This window comes from Protopterus annectens, chromosome 9.part0 (assembly GCF_019279795.1).
Source record: "Protopterus annectens isolate FY-2018-M chromosome 9.part0, PAN1.0, whole genome shotgun sequence".
Lineage (NCBI taxonomy): Eukaryota > Metazoa > Chordata > Ceratodontiformes > Protopteridae > Protopterus > Protopterus annectens.
This window is the reverse complement of record NC_056743.1, coordinates 1013169531-1013188400: the sequence shown is the minus strand read 5'-3', so window position 1 is coordinate 1013188400 and position 18870 is coordinate 1013169531. Positions and strand designations below refer to the sequence as shown.

Below are 18870 nucleotides of genomic sequence, written 5' to 3'. Positions count from 1 at the left end.
ACCACGATGTAGCTAGTTGTCGCTTTTGTGCTAGATTCAACCAATGCACTATTAAGACTCTGTTCGATTTTGCTTTACTTTACTTTGAACGAAGGTTTAACTATACAATGCCGTCAGAACAACTGACGACCGGAAAACATAAAAAAACAAGGATAAAGAAAAAGACTGGCGTCAGAGGTCCAAAACCGACGAAGCCTCTTCTAGGCCAGTCGCCGGTTCTCAGTGAGGCGCTTTCGCAGCCACTGACACCTGCTACCTGAGAGCCACAGGCCGCTTCTGACTCCCACGTGAAGACAGCTAGGCCTCTAGAAACTCACTCATGGTTTTGGGCCTACGGAAAGAATTCCCTCAGATGGGTCCGGAACCGCTGAGCAGGCATCGGCTTCTGAGGGTTTTCAGACCTACACAGCTTACTATCAAGACCACTCAACAGCCAAGGCAAAGTCTAAAACAGTGTTAAAGGCAAAGAAACAAGTACAGCATTCTCCTGGACAGTCATCCATGCCAAAGGAACAGATGCTCAAAATGGCCGAAGACCTAATTACTTGGATTAGGGGTTTCCATCCCCCTACTAATAAAAGGCCTAGGCAAGACACTGATTTTGACTCCTCTGATCAGGTTTCTACTTCTAATTCTTCGAACAGAGATATTCTCTTCCTCCCTATGAGGACTCTGATGCTGAAGAATCTATCCCTTCAGCCTCTCCTCCTGAGGACTACTCTTTTGGGGAAACCCTGCACTCCATGAGGGAACAATTTCCATTGGGAGAGCCAGGATTATTCAGAATCCAAGAAAAGGCTCAGGGACTTTCTTTTTTTATTACCTCAGCACAGGCCTCTTGCTATCCCCCCTGTCCTAGATATTGTTGATGATTTTTCTGAATCCAGTTCGACTCCTGATTCTTTACCACCTGCAACCAGTTAAGCCAGACAGGTACTACAGAGTTCCAGTTTCTCATAAATTCCTTTATAAAAACCCTGCTGCTGATCCAGAAACCATTTCTCAGGGTCCCAAAGGGGGTTAAGGCTTCCACTGCAAAAAAACCTGTCCCCTCTGATAGGGATTCTAGAGGACTGGATAGATGGGGAAAGAAAGTTTACACCTCTGCTCCTTTAGCTGTAAGGGCTTTAAACTGCCAGTTTCACATGCTTAAATATCAGCAATACGTTCTTTGCTAAAACAGAAAATGCTTACTAGCTCTGAATGTCCTGAGAACAAGGAAATGCAGGATTTATTGCATGCAGCTGAACAAGTGGGAAAGCATACTTTGCAATGTTTTGATTCATTAGAGGCTTCTTGCAGAGCCGCAGTTAACAGGTTCTGTCATTCGAAGGCATGCTTGGTTAAAAGAATAGTTTACCTGATCATGTTAAAGTAAAATTATTGGATGCTCCATTACAGCATGATACTTTGTTTGGTGTTAAGGCAGAAGTGTTAAAGAAAATGGAGGATAAAGCAAAATCTATGCAGACAGTAAAGGATTTCTTACAGGTCCAGCCACCTAGATTTAGCAGGAACTGGCACTACTAAAAATTGGTCCTTTCCAGTGTCAGACAGGCCACAAAGAGGCAGATAGACACCCAAGAGGCAGATCTCAGCGCCAAGGCTCATACAGACCTAAACAATGGGGTGATTCAGCCCCCAAGGGCTGAGAAGACAAATCACAACCTTACAGGAAACAGTTCCAATGACTTTCCTCTACAAATACCAAGCACTTACCTCTTGGCAGCACCCTTGGGGGGGAAACTAGCACTTTTCTCACAAAACTGGCACATGATCACCCAGGACAAATGGGTTCTGGATATTCTCTCAGGGTTACAGGTTCCACTTTCACACCGTACCAAGGTTGAAAGGTATGCCAGACCTGCCACACAATCAGTGGGCAGAGGCACAAAAACAAATTTCCGCCCTCATGGACATGAGGGCTATTCAAAAAGTACTACAGCAAGAACAGGGGCAAGGATTTTACTCAAGACTTTTCTTAGTACCCAGAAAGGACAAAGCATGGAGACCTATACTGGACCTGTCAATCCTAAATATTTTCCTGACGTTCCAAAATTGAAAATGTTGACACTGCAGCAACTTCTACCCATGCTGGGCAAGAAGGCTTGGCTAGTTGCCTTGGACCTCAGAGGCATACCTGCATGTCCCAGTCAAACAGTCTTGCAGAAGATTCCTCAAATTCATAGCAGGCTGAAAGCATTACCAATTCTCTGCACTGCCCTTTGGCTTATCTACTGCGCCCAGGGTCTTCACAAAATGCCTGGCACCAGTAATTGCATTTTGCAGACAAAAAGGAATTCAAATTTATCCATACTTGGACGACTGCCTTATTCAAGCAGAGAGCAAGGACATTCTACTAAAAGCATCTGGCGTTTGTAGAAAGATTACTGATTTGCCTAGGGTACACAGTAAACGAAAAGAAATCAAAACTAGTGCCCTCTCAAGAGATAATATTCCTGGGTGTAAGCTTAAATACAACTGCCCAGATGGCTTCTCACGCCAGACAAAGGCAACTGACTCATTACTTTCAAAAGATGGCTACAAAGACCCAGTTACCTGCAAAAAAAATTCTGCAGGCTTTGGGCTTCATGGCATCCTGCATCCTACTAATTCCAAATGCAAGACTGCATATGAGGAAACTACAATGGTATCTAAAAGTGTTTGGACTCAACATTGCCACAGCCTGGAAGCATTGATAACTCTTTTCCCCTGCCTACAACAGGAGTTTCGATGGTGGGCACTAGCCTGTCACCACAAGGGACAGCCTTTCACTTTACCCACAGCCAGGCAGACGCTAACAACAGATGCATCGGATTATGCCTGGGGGGGCACACATGGCAGGAAAATGTATTCAGGGCACGTGGCCAAATGCATCTTCATATCAATCAAAAAGAGATGCTAGCTGTACAGAATGCCCTGACAGCTTTCAAGGACGTACTACAGCCAGGACAACTACTACTAAAGATGCACAACACTACAGTTATGTGGTACATAAACAAACAAGGGGGCACGCATTCATACCCCCTCTGCAGGCAAGCCATGACTTTGTGGAACACAGCACTGACCTATCAAGTACATCTGCAGGCACAATTCCTGCCAGGAAAGAAAAATACTCTGGCAGACGATCTAAGCAGAAACCTCATGGACCCTCACGAGTGGAAACTTAGACCCACAGGTCTTCAGCATGATAACCAGGAAATGGGGATGCCCGGACATAATCTTGCCTCACCTCACAACTACCAACTGCAGAGATTCTGCACAAGGACTTATCACTCACAAGCATGGAAAGTGGATGCTCTTATCATTCAGCTGGCAACCGCTAACAGTTTATGCCTTTCCACCACTACCTTTACTCCCCAAGGTACTCCTAAAAGCCAGACTAGAGAAGCCAGAAATTATTTTGATTGCCCCAGACTGGCCACGCCAGTACTGGTACCAAATCCTTTACCTCAAATTCCTCATCCTCTGACTCAACAAAACAATCCGATACTACACAGCTAACTCAGAACCTTAAATTTGACTGCATGGCACATAATATAGCCAGTCCGAACACACCTCTCTGTAAAGCTGTTATGGATGTCGTTCTGGAAGCCAGGAGGCCCAGCACCAGGAAATCTTATGCAGAAAAATGGAAGAGATTCTGTGCTTGGCACCAGGCCCAGGAACTTGATCCACTTGTTCCAAATATTCATCAGATTTTACAATACCTAACTGAGATGCTGGACAAGGGCCTATCCTCATCAATCAAAATCCATGCCTCTGCCATTTCAGATCATTTCAATACGGAACCTCCTATTTTCTCTCATCCACTGCTAAAACAGTATCTCAGAGGGGCAAAAAATATAATACCCCACAAGGAGAGCACAGATACCTACATGGGACCTCAACTTTGTCTTGAAAAAGCTCACACTGCCTCCTTTTGAGCCAGCCGGCATGGCTGATATAAAATTCTTATGGAAAACTGCTCTGCTCCTAGCAATAACTTCAGCAAGAAGAGTCTCAAGAGTTACAGGCATTAATGGCAGTGGAACCTTTTATTTTTCGTCCGGACAGGGTTTCTCTAAGGGCAAACCCAACATTTATGCCAAAGGTAGTATCCAGTGTGGCTCTCAACCAAACCATTCATTTGCTAACATTCTATCCAAATCCCCAGAATAAAAGGGAGAGACTTCTGCACTCTTTGGACATGCACAGGCAGCTATGCTTCTATTTGGACAAATTACAGATTTCAATCAGCCAAGAGACTGTGCTGGAAAGCCATATCCCTACATCTGGCAAAAGACCTGGTGAATAAAGTAAGCACCCCTACTATTACCCGCAATACGGTCTGAACCTATGTGTCATACACAAACACACTTGCGTAGAAAATCCCGCTATTGGCAGCCTCATTGGCCCTCTTCAAAAGGAACTTTGATGATTGGATGGGAGATAGGAAATTCACCCCGGGGATCATGCCAGTTACCCTTCTAGATAGGGGGTCCAGAAAAGTAAATGTTGTGGGAAGAAATATCCAGGGAATTGTTATGGCTAGGCTTGCATAGGCCCTAGGGCCGATAGCCTAGTACCAACCTATGACAAAACAAAGGCTTTCAGAAAAAATGAGCAACTGTTTGTAGCATATGCTGCAGGATCACAAGGAAAGGCTATTTCAAAACAGACCATTTCAAAATGGATAGGACACTGCATTCGTTTCTGCTATGCACATCATGGCAAATCAGTGTCTAAGAACATTAGGCCACATTCTACCAGGGCAGTAGCCACTTCAACAGCCTTTCTCAGAGGAGTACCAACCAAGCAAATCTTGGAGGCTGCAACTTGGAGTTCAGTGCACACTTTTACCAAGCATCGTCACTTACCTCTTTACTCTAAATCCAGAGCAGGCTTTGCCACTGCAGTTCTGCAGGGCCTCATAGCCTCTCGAAATCCTGTTTAGGCCCAGCCGCCCTACCTCAGCTTTGGGATTCAACCCAAGTGTAATGACTGCAACAGTGAAACACGATGAACATAGTGCAGTTGTGTACCTACCATAAATGTAGATGTTGGTGTATTCACTGTTGCAGTCCAGGTTACCCTCCCTCCATCCCCCTTTCTTTGCTGGGACTTATCTATACTCTATCCTATTCAACCTTGGTGGTGTATTTGCTTGTTGGTTTATTTTAATGTAGGTTTTTATAAGCAATATGTATTGCCTACCTCCTTGGGGGCACCCTTGAGGTATACCCCTGGCGCGCTGACGTCAAGGAAGAGGCGACTGCAACCAATGCTGGACCAGGTCTTTGGAATTCAGGCTGACTGCGGGTAGCCTGCCAGCAGGATAACCCAAGTGTAATGACTGCAACAGTGAATACACTCTAAGATGTACATTTATGGTAGGTACACAACTGTACTTTTCCATATTAAGACTATTGGGTCCTCTCTGCCCCCACCAAGCGTTTCCTGGTCAGGGCCCTCTGCTACACGTTGCCCCTAGCGGAATCATTAGGCATCACCATGCACTGCAAGAAATCAAACTTCCATCCATCACAACAATTGGAATTCATAGGAGCAATATTTAGCACACAGTCGAGTCTAATTTTTCTTCCTGCCCACAGGCTTCAGAGACTCTGGGCACAAGTTCAGGTGATACTCTGCCAAAGCAAGGTGTCTGCAATGGAGATTCTTCAAACCTTGGAATCTATGGCTGCAGCCATCCCCATAGTCCCCTTAGCCAGACTGCACATGAGATTACTAGAGTGGCTCCTTCAGGCCCAGTGGATACCCAGTCTTCACCCCCTGAACTCGGAGGTTCTTATCACCAACATTTGCAAACAAGATCTCCTCTGGTGGATGCGTACAGACAAAAATCTTTGTCGTCCCTTTCAAGTTCCACAGCCCAGCGCCACTGTGACCATGGATGCTTCCCTGATGGGGTGGGGGGGGCCACTTCAGGGAAAGTCAGTCCAAGGCACGTGGTCTGATGTAGAGGTTAATTTATATATCAATATCCTGTAGTTGAGCGGTGCTGTTGGCACTGTAAGCTTTTCATCCGCTTCCGTCTGGAACGATTGCTGTCCAGTCGGACAACATGTCTGGTCTGGTGCATTAACAGGGAGGGGCCAAGTCTTACCCCCTTTGTTGCGAAGCCATGAGAATTTGGCAGTGGGCAATAGCTTCCAACCGCTTCCTGATCGTAATGCACATCCCAGGGAGCTCCAACGTGATTGCAGACAGACTGAGCAGATGCATACTTCATCCGCACGAGTGGTCTCTCAACTAGAGAGTGGCGACAGAAACTTTCAGTCGTTGGGGCCATGCTCAGACCTTTTCGCCTCCCCTTCAAATATGAAATGCAGCAGCTACTTTTCCCTCTTTCTCCCTCTCGGGGAGTCACCGAGAGATACTGTAGTCCATGATTGGCCCACGGGTGTCCTTTATGCTTACCCTCCAATCCCTCTCTTTCTGTGGAAGGAGATTTGGTTGAGAAGCAAAGTGATCCTCATTGCTCCATTTTGGCCTTGTCAGGTGTGGTTTCCCTTCCTCCAACCTAATCTGTTACGACTTCCTTGGATCCTAGACACTCGTAAGGGACTAATTTCTCACCCACAAGGGCTGACTCAGACTCTGTCCACCCTCAAGCTGACCGCTTGGTTTCTCCACTTCTGTTAGTTGCCAGGCAAGAAACCCTTTCTTCACCTGTTCGGGATATTATTTTGGCTTCTCGTAAACCATCCACCAGAAAACTTTACAAGGATAAATGGGAAAGATTCTATTTGGTCATGTAATCAGCAGTTAGACCCGTTCGCAGCCCCCGTGGCCACTGTTCATTACTTGGCTGAGCTGTTCGACAAAGGTGCCTCAGCTTCTACCATCTGTGTCCATCTAGCAGCTATTTCCAACTTCCATAACTGGTCTGAAGGAGTACCACTCATCTCCTCTCATCTTTTCAAGACCTTCCTCAAGGTTATTTTTCACAGCATGCCTCCCATTAGACAGCCAGTGGAGGCATGGAATTTGTCCTGGGTTCTGCAGGCTCTTTCTCTGCCCCCGTTTGAGCTGGCTGCCACCTGTGATCTAAAATTCTTATCTTGGACATCCTTATTCCTGGTGGCTATAACTTAAGCAAGAAGAATTTCGGAATTACAAGTGTTATGTATAAAGAGCCCTTATCTGATCTTTCATAAGGACAGAGTATCACTTTGAGCTTAACCCATCCTTCCTCCCCAAAGTGGTTTCTGACTCTTCCATTAACCAGTCCATTGAACTCCCTGTGTTTTTCCCAAATTACTCAAACAAGGGAGAATACTGCCTACATTCCTTGGATGTCCATAGACAATTACACTTTTATCTAGACAGAACTAAATCATTCCGGAAGTCTGACATGCTTTATGTTTCCTTTGCAGGCCCCAGAATGGGAGGCGCAGTATCAAGTAACTTTTGTCTAAATGGCTCAGGGATTGCATTTCCTTCACATATTCACTTCTGGGGGGATCTAAGCCAGGCCAAATCAAAGCTCACTCAACTAGGGCTATTGCAGCATCTGTTGCCTTCTACTCTAGGGCCTCCGTGGATGACATTTGTGCAGCTGCCATTTGGGCTAAGCCCCACACTTATCAAGCATTACAAATTGGATCTGATCTCCAGGGGAAGAGCGGCCTTTGGCTCAATGGTTCTCAGGAATGTTCTTCCATAAGGGCCACCCAGGTTCTCCAAGTAGCTGGGGACTCGGTCCCATCAGTGATGAATGGGAAGAAGATTAACTTCAGATAGAACGTTATGGTAAGACTACTACTTTATCCGAGTTGTTTATCTTCTTCCAGTCATCGCACCTTCCCACCGACCCCCTCCTAATGTTCCTGGCGGATCTTCTGGGTCTTCGTGGTGTGTTAGGGTTTCTGCGCAGAGATGGCCTCTGGCTTATTTTTTCTCTGTTGCATGCAAACTTGATCTGAGGTAACTGAGCAAAGGGCATTGTGGGTAGCAGCTTAGCTTGAGATTTTTTTTTGGTGCACGCAAGCTTGATATAAGGCCGACTCTGTTCTGAGGGCTCGGAACTGAACCCATCAGTGATGACTGGAAGATGATCAACAACTCCGATGGAACATAAGGTAAGACATAATCTTTTTTATCTACAATTTATTCTTGTGGCGAAAAATCTGCTTCAAATGACTTGGTTCTGTTGTACAGATCATTAGTCATTGTTTGCAGTGTGTGATTCTGTTGATACTTCCAGGGCTTGGGTCGCTGGTACAGTTTTAAGGGGGGTTGCTTGGCTGCATTCCCTGAACCTTCCGGATGATAAAAATTTTAAATTCTCCACTGAATAGAGATTGTGTTTGACCCCGGCCCACTGCTTTAGAGCTGAACAATAAGTGTGATGAGAGGCAAGCTGATCCAGGGAGGTTCATTCTTCTTTTTCAAATTGTCCAGTGGCTTTCTGGCTCATCCAGTTTTGGCAAAAATACAGTTTCAGCAGAATTCAGGTAAACAAACGTTTTTTAAGAGGTGGTAAGGGGATTCCAAAAAGAAATCTCAAACCTCCCAAAACCAAGGACACTAGTAAGTGTGACTGTTCAAGAGACCTTGTGACCACCTGACACACTGGCCCTCTTTCTCTTCCAGAAAGTCTGAATCTCCCATTTTTTTCTCTGGCACTAGATTGATTTTTTTAGAACTATTTGTCTGAAACATTCGTCAGAGTTGCACATGGCAATAGGAGGAAATTCCTCCTTTACAGGAGGTCATTCCTCATCCTGCAGATCAGACTGTTTGGTTTCCACCTGTTTATCAGATGTCCCAAGGAGAGATGGAGAACCTGTTCCTCCTTCCCAGCTGGGGAATAGTTTTATTTAAGGATGTTCCAAGTCCCAAACAAAGAATGCTTGACTAATTTTGGATCTTTTTTTCCTAAACGCTTGTCTGGTGCTCAAATTCTAAATTGTCACTTTACAACCTATTGCCTATTCAAGTCTAGTGTTACCAGGAAACTTCAATTGATGCTCATCACATTCCTTTTCGTCCAGATTTAGGTGTTTTAAGGTTTTGTATGTCTGGATCACATTCTGTTCTCTGACTTATAATTTGTGAACATTGTTCACGTAGTCCAAACTGTCTAGCTCCAGTTATAGCTCATTGCAGGTTACAAGATATCCACATTTTTTTTGTATTTAATGACTTGCACATCTTTGCAGAGTCTCTTTCAAAATCTTAGGAATCTCTTTTGGGTGAGAGATGCCCTGCACAAGTTGTGATTCCAAGAGAACACTCTCAAAGGTCTTGACTCCTTCACATAGGATTGTGTTCCTGAGATGTCAAGTGGAGACCTCCATTCAGAGAGCTTTTCTTCCACAGGAAAAGGATATTTATTTAGATCTATTTCTAAAGTTTTCCACTCTGACTTAAGGCACTATGAGGGAATATCTGAGGATTTTGGGTCTCCTAGCATCTATGATTGCCATGATGCCTCTTGCAGGAACTACACATGAGAAACATTCAGTGGTATCTGAAATCTACCTGGTCTTAGCATCAACACCCTTTATCTTTTCAGATCCCAGTAGTTTTTTTTTTCAGAGGAGAAATCCGCATCATGTGTTTAACATACCTTTTAAAGGTCTCCCCTTCTCCCTTCCTGCTCCAGTGCAGTCATTCAATACAGATGCTTCAGACTTTGTTTGGGGTGCAGTTGCAGGAAAGAAGTGCAGGGAGTGCCCTGATCAAGGCACTCATTTCTCTGAAAACTTTTGGTCCCTGTGACCTCTTCAAATGGTTACAGACAATACCACAGTGAGAGAGTACATCAAAAAACAAGGGGTTTGTAGGTTGTATCCCCCCACCTTGCAGACTAGCCATGTTAGCTTGAGATGCTTCACAGCTGTCTCGCTCTACAGGCACCCTACAGTCCAAGAGCAAAATTGTGTCAGGCAACCTCAGCAGGACCAGGCAGACCCCCTCACAAATGGAAACTAGATAGGGGTCTTCCAAGATTTGATCCATCTGTGACAGACCTCTTTGCCTCCTCTGTGAACAATCAGCTGGCAAAATTCTGGCCCAGGACTCCAGGCAAGAAGGCTTGGAAGAGAGATGCCTTTTCTTTGGACAGAAATATTCTTGTGTGCCTTTACACTGGTGTAAAGGATACTTCTAAAGATTCAGAAGGAATTACTCCCAAGATCATTGTGGTGACTCCCTTCTGGCCCAGGCAGCAGGAATTACTCCAAGATCATTGTGGTGACTCCCTTCTGGCCCAGGCAGCGGTGGATGTCCCTCCTGTTCCTATGTTGCAGTATTCTTGGTGTGGGTGTCCCGTACGTCGGCTCCTATACAAAAGTTTTAGCTTGGCTGTTGCAGCTGCGTGGGACGTCACATGTAGGGCCATAAACCAGGGACCTTAAAAGTGAAGTCTGCATGCACAGATCTCAGAACTTGTCAGCTGCAGACGACAGTCACATCATGTGCTTCACTCCTCCACAAGACGTCTTAAAGCCAAGTTCCCTGTTGGGGTTTTCTTTAACCTCTAAAGTTTGGTTTCTTTGTAGTAATTTTTAGCAGATGTTAGCAAAAAAGGGCAAATGCCAATACGGGGGCCAGATACCTCATAAAGACATACATGACCACTGCGTTTTTGCTTAGGCCGGGAGCACGATCACAACTCTTGCTCTGGCTGCACATAAGCTGTATTTAGAAAACCAACAACTTAAAATTAGCACTCAGGATGGATCCTGTTTCAGAAGCCCCAACTGAACCTCTGCAAAAGAAGGCCAAGATTCTTAGACCCTCTTCCACTGCCGATCTTCTTTCGGACGCCCCACCAGCTACCAATTCTGTCTACTTCTATGGCGACTTTTGAGGAAGCCGCTTTGCAGTTGACAAGTTGTGTCCCTGGAGCTAATCCAGATATCGGCTACCACCAAGGTTGAGGGGGAACCAGACACAGCCAGGCTTCAGACCAGGATTCCTCCTACCAATACAGTTACCCTTAGCCAGGCATCCGATTCCAGGCAGACGCCCCAGTCTTCACCACTCTAAAAGAAACAAAAAAAAAATCTGGCAACACCCGTTGAAGGCCTACCTAACTGGTAGTCCTTCACCTTATCTTTGATGCAGGCCTTTATGGCCCTTAGGCCATCAGCCTTTTCATCTACTCTTCCTCTCCTCAGCCCTAGGCCTGCCTCTGCCTCCTCTCTTCACCTACCTCACAAGGCAGGGAAGAGCAAGAGACCGGTTAGTCTTCTGATGAATCTATATCTTACACTTCCAAATAGCCTCTCCTCGAGTATTATTCCCCAGATGAAGAATCCATTGAAGGGGACTCCCCTCCAGAGGATATCACCTTTGGGGAAACCATAACTAAAATGAAGGAATACTTCATATGGGACACCACAAATGTCTGATGCTCAAAGGTGCTTTGAACCGTTACAAGTGGAATCTCCCTGCCCTTCTGTATTCCACCCGTACTTCCTGCCTGTTTAGATGCCTTTTTCTCAGCATCAAAGACGCCAGATTCTCAGCCACCTTGCCTGTAAGAGACCAGACTGCTTCAACAAGGTACCTGATGACCAGAAATTTCTAGTCAAACCTCCCCTGGCAGATCCTGCTGTGATTGTCGTTTCACCAGATATAGTCCAGATTCGTTCAGTCTGCCTCTCTTACCTATGGACAAAGAGAGCAAAACAGTGGATAGAATTGGAAAGAAGGTTTACACCTCTTCCACATTGGCCTTTTAGAGCCATCCGCTATCAAACCCGTATGACCAAATATGCTATGGACCTGGTCTCTCAAGCCTGTGTTCTGCTGGCTGCTACTCCAGACTGCCCCAAACATCTCTTCCAAACTATCTCTGGCTACCCAAGTAGCCATACACTCCATTAGATGCAGTTGTGATGCTGCAGAGGCCTCTGAATGCTCTGCAGCATCTGCCACTGTACTCTGGGGATATTCCTAGCTTTGTCTGCAACACTTACCAGAAGACTTCAAGTCTAATATCTTCGATGCCCTTCTGGACCCTAATTTCCTGTTTAGTAAACAGTCAGCAGACCTATTCAAAAAATCTGCAGGAAAAGAGTAAGGAATTACAAGACAAAGTATCTTCTGGTGTCCCCTATTCCTAAACATTATAGGAATTACCTTGCTAAAGCAGTCTTTGTCAGGAGAAAACCCTGCCCGAGCTGGACCTACCTCTTCCAGACACGAGGGGCCAGACAAACCCCTTCCAGGCCAGCTGTCTCAGCCCCCCTCTAGACAGCCCTTTCAAGATAGAGGAGGTCCCAACAATGCATGACTGTCTTGCTCTCTCTCCCCTTTCCGCCTGCCTCTCCCACTGCCTCCCCTTTTGGAAAACAATCACCACAGGCAAATGGGTTCTAGATATTATTCAAAAAGGATGCTTCCTCTTGAAAGAAAGGCCACCCTTAAGGGGTGTCCCCCCCCCAAATGAAATCAGAGGCACCTCTTCCCTCAGATTCTGACAGAGCACCTGAACTTGGGCACCATAGAACCTGTCTCTCCAGGGCAGGAAGGAAAGGACTATACTATTCAAGACTATTTCACTGGACCCTCTTCTCACTTCAATTTACTGTATTGCCCTTTGTGGAACACTCTGCGGGCAGTGGACAAACCAAAGTCCCTGGCACCTGCCATAGCCCATTGCAGAAGACAACGGATCCAGATTTACCCCTACCTGGACGACATCCTGATCCTGGCTGACTGCAAAGAAACCCTGTTAATCCATCTAGCGTTCACCATGTGCCTACTACAAAGACTGGGCTTCACCCTCAACCTCCAAAAATCCTCCTTGACCCCAGAACAAGACAAAATATTTCTGGGTTGCTGGATCAAAAGATAACTATGAAAGCCTTTCTTCCCCAGGGCAAGGTCAGCTCCCTGACCTCCTACTTCAAAGCCCTGCTGCAGACCCAGCTAATAACTGCAAGGCAGTTCCTACGTACCCTGGGCCTAATGGCAGCCACCATCCCCATGCTTCTAGCCAGAATCCACATGCAAAAGCTACAGTGTTATCTAAAAAATGTATGGTCACAGCACAAACAGTCTCTAGAGCAAGAAGTCTCACACTCGCTCTGCCTACAGTCAGAATTAAAATGGTGAATTCAGCAAGTTCAGCTGAATCCGGGCCTTCCGCTGAAGCTACTCCTCCCAAACCAGTTCGTGCATATACAGATGCTTCAGACTTAGGATGAGGAGCCACAATGGCAAACTACAGGGGTCAAACAAAGTGGTACTCTGCCTTAAAGAACAAACACATCATTGTGAAGGAAGTGACAACAGTCCTCCTGGCACTGAAAGCCTTCTTTCACTCCTACAAACAGGTGTTCTCCAAGTAGCACCACAGTTGTGGTAACTCAACAAGCAGGTAGGGACAAAAGCGTGCCACCTTTGCAGACTAACCTTACTAATCTGGGACCTAGCTTAACAACACAACTTGTCCCTTCAGGTATCCTATATCCCCTCGCAGGACAACAAAGAAGCAGACCTTCTCAGCAGGGCATCCTCTCCAAATTACAAATGGATGCTGGACAGGAATGTCTTTCTAGATGTTGTCCACCAGTGGGGAACACCTCAAGCCGATTTGTTTGGCTCCCCCAGAACAGACAGCTGCAGACCACCTGCTCCACGACCTACTGCCCACTAGCTTGGAGAGTAGACTCATTCAACATTTTGTGGAAGGGAAGGTATCTGTATGCCTTTCCTCCCTTCCCATTAATTCAAAAAGTCCTGACGAGAGATGAACCAAAAATCTTGCTGGTGACCCCCTACTGGCCAAGGCAGCACTGGTTCCCCCTACTTCTTAATCTAGCCAAGGGCATTCACCATAAGTTACCCCACAAGGTGGACCGTTTGACACAACAAAATGGAACCCTCATCCACCTACACTTGTAGATGTCACTAACACTGTGGGTGATAAACTTCTAATTCCCTTCAGGCACCACTACTCAGAGGACTTGATTTCAGTCCTGAGAGAGGCCAGGAAACCTACTATAAGAAAATCTTACTTGGCTAAATGGGAGAGATTTTGAAGTTGTTGTCTGGGCAAGGGCAGGGATCCATGCATCCCAGACCCCACCCCCTAGTTCTTGCCTGTGTGTCAGCTAGTCAAGGGGGGACTCTTACTCTTCAGTGAAAGTCCACCTGTCAGCAATCTCAGCCTGCCTGCCACTAGACCCTCCCCTACTAGCCAGGCTCAATGTGAAGCTTTTCTTAAAAGGGGCCTTACACCAGACCACCAAGAAAACCCATCGCACCTTAATGGGACCTGAACTTCATCTGGAAAAACTGACCCAGTCTCCATTTGAACTTGCTTGTACGGCTACTCTGCAGATGTGCACATGGAAAACAGTCCTGCTAGTGGCCATAACTTCAACCAGAAGGGTGTCTGAACTACAGGCCCTAATGCTTGCACTCCATAAACCACCTTCCCCAAGGACAGGGTAACGCTAAGAATTAGCACTTCCTTTATGCCGAAGGTGGTCAATGATCTGTCCTTAAAGGAAAACAACAGGATATTACAGCAGATTCCCCAACCTGCTTGACTCTTCCAGTCCCTGTTCTTTGATAAAGCTTAAAAAAAAATCACTGTGTTAGCCAGAGTCCCATAGTGCTGGCCTGTAATTCAGAGAAGTAGATACCAAACGAGCAGTCCCAGGACTGAACCCTGAGGTACTCCACTTGTCTGAAGCTGCATTTGGAGTCTGCTACTTTTACAGTGTGGATTCTCAGTAAGCAGAAAACTATTTTGAAGTACTACCTGTTTTATATATCGAGTAGACTGTGCTTATGATAACTTTAAAGTTCTATCCAGAAAATCAGCAGTGATTTAACAAATCAAAATTCAGTTAGTGTTGACCATTTAGATTTTAATTTTATACAAAATGTACTTATTGCTGTTTGTAATCTTGGTGTTTCATTTGCTATGAAACCAGCCCAGTGTTCATGTAGATAGCAGTTCAGAAACCATACTTATGATTTTATAAGCTGTATGTGGCTACATACTCTGATTTTAAGTGTTGCTTTTTTCTGTTCATCTTTTTTACTTTATGAACTGTTACTGGCACTAATTTTCAGTATTTAAAAAAAAAAATTCTTTTTTTGTTGCATTTAATGCAGACTTTGTGTGAATCGTTAAACTAATACTGTTTTTGTATTGCAGGCTACCCAGGCAGCTAAAAAAGGAAAAGATAATGCTCAACAGTTTGATGAAAGTGCATCTGAACAGACCATACTAAACATGATCTCCCGGGTTTCTTCTGACAGTACTGTTGCAGGATTGATGAGCATGTCATCGTCGTCATCCTCCTCTTCCTCATCTATACCTTCTGTGAACCGTACCAGTAGTGCCTCTGTTTCCCATAATCCATCCAGTGGAGCTGTTTCTGTCAAGCAACAGTGGCAGGCAGCAGTTTCTCACACAAAAGTAGACTCTGGTCACATTCATAAAACTAAAGAACTTACCAGTGTTGTGAACACCCAGCCTAATCCAGTGAATCTCAGCCAGGCAGGCAACTCTGATTTGACTTTGCAGGGAGACGACAGTTTAGCTTGGCCAAAGCAGACAAACGCTAAGCATCAAAGTTTGACATTGGCACCATCTGCTAATAAAGTGTCCCTCAACGAGTACAGAGCCAAACGTGCCGAGGAGCTTGCTGCTCAGAAACGAAAACTGGAGACCCTTGTGACAAATGTCAAGGAGCAGTATGCCGCAGCAGCCCATGCTCTGGTAGTGCAACAACAGAAGGAGAAGCAGAGCAATGTAATTTCCCATTCAGCTCTACACAAAGACAGCCATGCCTCCCAGTCAGCTCCACATAAGGACAGCCATGCCTCCCAGTCAGCTATACACAAGGACATTCACACCTCCCAGGTCACTTTTAAGGGGCCAGCTGCAGGTTCTGAGAAGGCAAAGAAACATGCAGATAGGGGGAATAGAGGAGATAAACTTGCAAAGGTAAATGTACCATCTACAGAGAAGTTAAAACAAGAGGAAGGCAGAAGACAGACTAAGAGCTTACCTGCTGAAAGGTGCACCTCCTCTGAAGAAAGTGTCTCAAGGAGCAGAGATCATAAGGAAAAGCATAAGGAGCATTTATCTGCTCGCCATAATCATCACCAGCCCCACCATCACTGTGTGCAGAAGGATTCACATGCCCACAGCAATAGCAGCAAACCTAGTGATTCCAGACATAGCTCACTACAAGGGTCGTCATCCCACGGAAGCCACAGCTCCTCAAAAAATAGCAGCTCCCGAAAGCGATCCCACCCAGAAGACTTGACACTGCAGAACCACCAGTCAAAAATGAGCAAGCCTTCCTCTCTTTCTTCACATACTGCCTCTTCCTCCTACGGTTCTGCAGTGAGCGAGGACACCTTTCACCATGTAGTACAACAGGCTGCTTACAGACAGACAAGCTCACTTCGGAAGGCAGACAAGGGCCTGGTAGGAGCAGTCGGCCATAGCATATCTCACACCACTGAGTACAAAGATCCATTTCAAATGTTAAACTCTGTTTTAAGTACCCAGAGCTTGCAGCTTGCACAGCCTACTGGGTTTGACTATATTCCAGGTTATCATGTGGAATACAAATATCCTACAGTACCTTTGACTTCAAACTCCAGTGGCAAGCATTTGCAGCGACTTCCACCACTACCAGCGGACCCCCCTCCTCCTCTCCCACCCCTTCCCAAGTGAGGGAGGAAACCAACCATTTAACTAAATGAGAGAATGGAATTTTTATTTAAATCACAGATTTAATTTCATTTTTAGTCTTTATAGCAACCAAGATAGAGACTTGGGCTTCTAAAACTGAATTTGTCCAGATACCACTTGCTTTTCTCTGGTTTTACAGTTGAGCATTTGTTTGGAACTGAAATGAAAATAATTTAGAGTATGTGCACTTCTAAATGGTATTGAGCACAGATGACCTAGGAGTATAGCTACAGTTTTGAACACTTGACATTTGGTGTTGGTGCTTTATTTATATAACCTGCTGCTGTTATGCAGATCCATTCCAGCGTGCTGTTCACTGCCTGGAGTGTTGTGTTCCTCAGTGTTCTGCACTGATAGGGCACCCGTATGGAGTAGGATGACGTCATTCCGGTACCCATCAGGCTCAGGGCTGTAACTGTCCCAATTTGGGTAATATCCTGCTCCCTTAAAATCAACCTTTGGACTTTGAAATCTGGACTGCTTGAGCTAGATTAGTGAGGGTGAATTTCTGTTTTGAGGAGTGGTCAAGTGTCTTTATATCAAAACAGGTTTTTGAATTTTGCTCCAGAAATTAAGGGCCGAATTTATTGTACTGGTATTTGTTAAGGAAAAAAAAAAACAGAAGATATGCATGGAAGTGTTCTATCAAACCTAGTTTAAAAATATCTAATTTTGATGCAGTATTTTTGTGCTTAAAATGGAAAAGCTTTAGCTCTGTTGGAATCTGAGAAGACTGCTGTTTTATGCCATGTTGCTGTTTGATGTACAGTCACAAGTGCTGTATGAGGTACATAAGGGTGAGCTGACCTTTATTTGAGTTTGGTATCTATAGGGTTAAGTGCTTCAGAATTACTAGGTGGGTATTGTGGAGTGTTCTGTAGTTTGGTTTCAGAGTTCAGCAAGGATGATTGACAGGAAAGCTGCTGCAAATTGTTGGTTCTTGGACATATTAGTTGGTGTGACACAGTGGTGCAGGATATGCCAAAATTTGACAGGAAATGATGCAAGTTGCACTGAGAGAGCCAATATGCAACATCTGCAGGATGGGTTCACAAGTCAAGATGAGTTTGAAAACCCAGCTTGTTAAAGGAACTATTTCACTCTTTCAGCTCTGGTAGATGGTGTGCAATTGTTTTACTATGGATCGAGGTGGCTGTCTTGCCATGTGATGGAAGATTGGATTTCATGTATAGAGCTTTTTTTCTTTAATTTTTTCCTGGAGGTGAAGGATTAGTTGCATAGGCCAGGTGTTCGCCTTTTCCGGGGGCTATGCAGGCTCAGAGTTAATATTTTTAAATAGAGGTGCCGATGGTGCATGGTGTTTGCCCATCTGCAAAAATGCTTGATTTCACTCCCTCCCCTTCTTTTGAGTTAGTCAATTTTCAGTGTAATTGGAGCTTACTAAAGATTTAATTGAACTTTATGTATGTAGGATTTGATTTGTTACCTCTCTGTTGTAGGAGGCATCCTGTGATTTTGTAGCACTTGGCCATAGTGAACAAGCTGTGATCATGGATAGATTACCAGTGCACATTTTCTTTGCTGTCTTTAGTAGGTACCTGTGTGGGTTATTAAACTGTAGCACTCCTGTCAGCCATTGTCCTAGTTCAGAGTGTTTGATGTCACAGCATGACATTTGGTCAGCTTTGAGAGGGAGTGCAGTAATTTATGTGCAGCTACACCATGTTAGCCTTTGTGGTTAGTTGTGAAGGATGGATGTGCTTTTATTCATCAATCTTTAAACTTTGAGATTGTGTTGCATGAAGTAGAGGATACTCCAGGATGGTCTGTATGGTGTCTGTGCTTAAGGCTGATGTTTACTGAAGATTGACTTGCTGTGTGTAAAATCATTTGCTACTGTGAATGGGGTTTATTTGCTAACCTGCTGATTTTTGTATGGATAGCTGTAATTTTTACTAAATTGCTAGTGTGTAGCGAGTACACTGCATTGTAGCCAGCTGCACTTGTGTGTGAGAAACTAATATATCGGATTACAGTGTTACAAAGCGCGCACAGCGCACACCACTGCCTCATTGGGGTATCTTTGATTTGTGCTTATAATTTTAGTGCCCAGTTGTTGCATACTGTTTAGCCATGTGATTTTTAGGTTCCATTTGAACTAATGGGACTGTACCCATTTGAAACCACTTTATAGTAACATCAGTATTAAATATTTT

General features: G+C 45.0%; 1 protein-coding gene across 2 annotated transcripts in view; it reads left to right on the top strand.

Annotated features, from left to right (window-relative positions):
- The window catches only part of CCNT1 (cyclin T1), a 119472-nt gene that overhangs the window by 98727 nt on the left and 1875 nt on the right, over positions 1 to 18870 (top strand). The window contains exon 9 of one of the 2 annotated variants that reach the window (XM_044083799.1): positions 15140 to 18870. This exon is cut by the window's right edge and continues 1875 nt beyond it. In XM_044083799.1, the coding sequence (XP_043939734.1) occupies positions 15140 to 16675 (1536 nt within the window). In that variant the 3' untranslated portion in view covers positions 16676 to 18870. The remainder of the gene's footprint in view (positions 1 to 15139) is intronic. The other variant, XM_044083801.1, reaches the window with a different exon arrangement.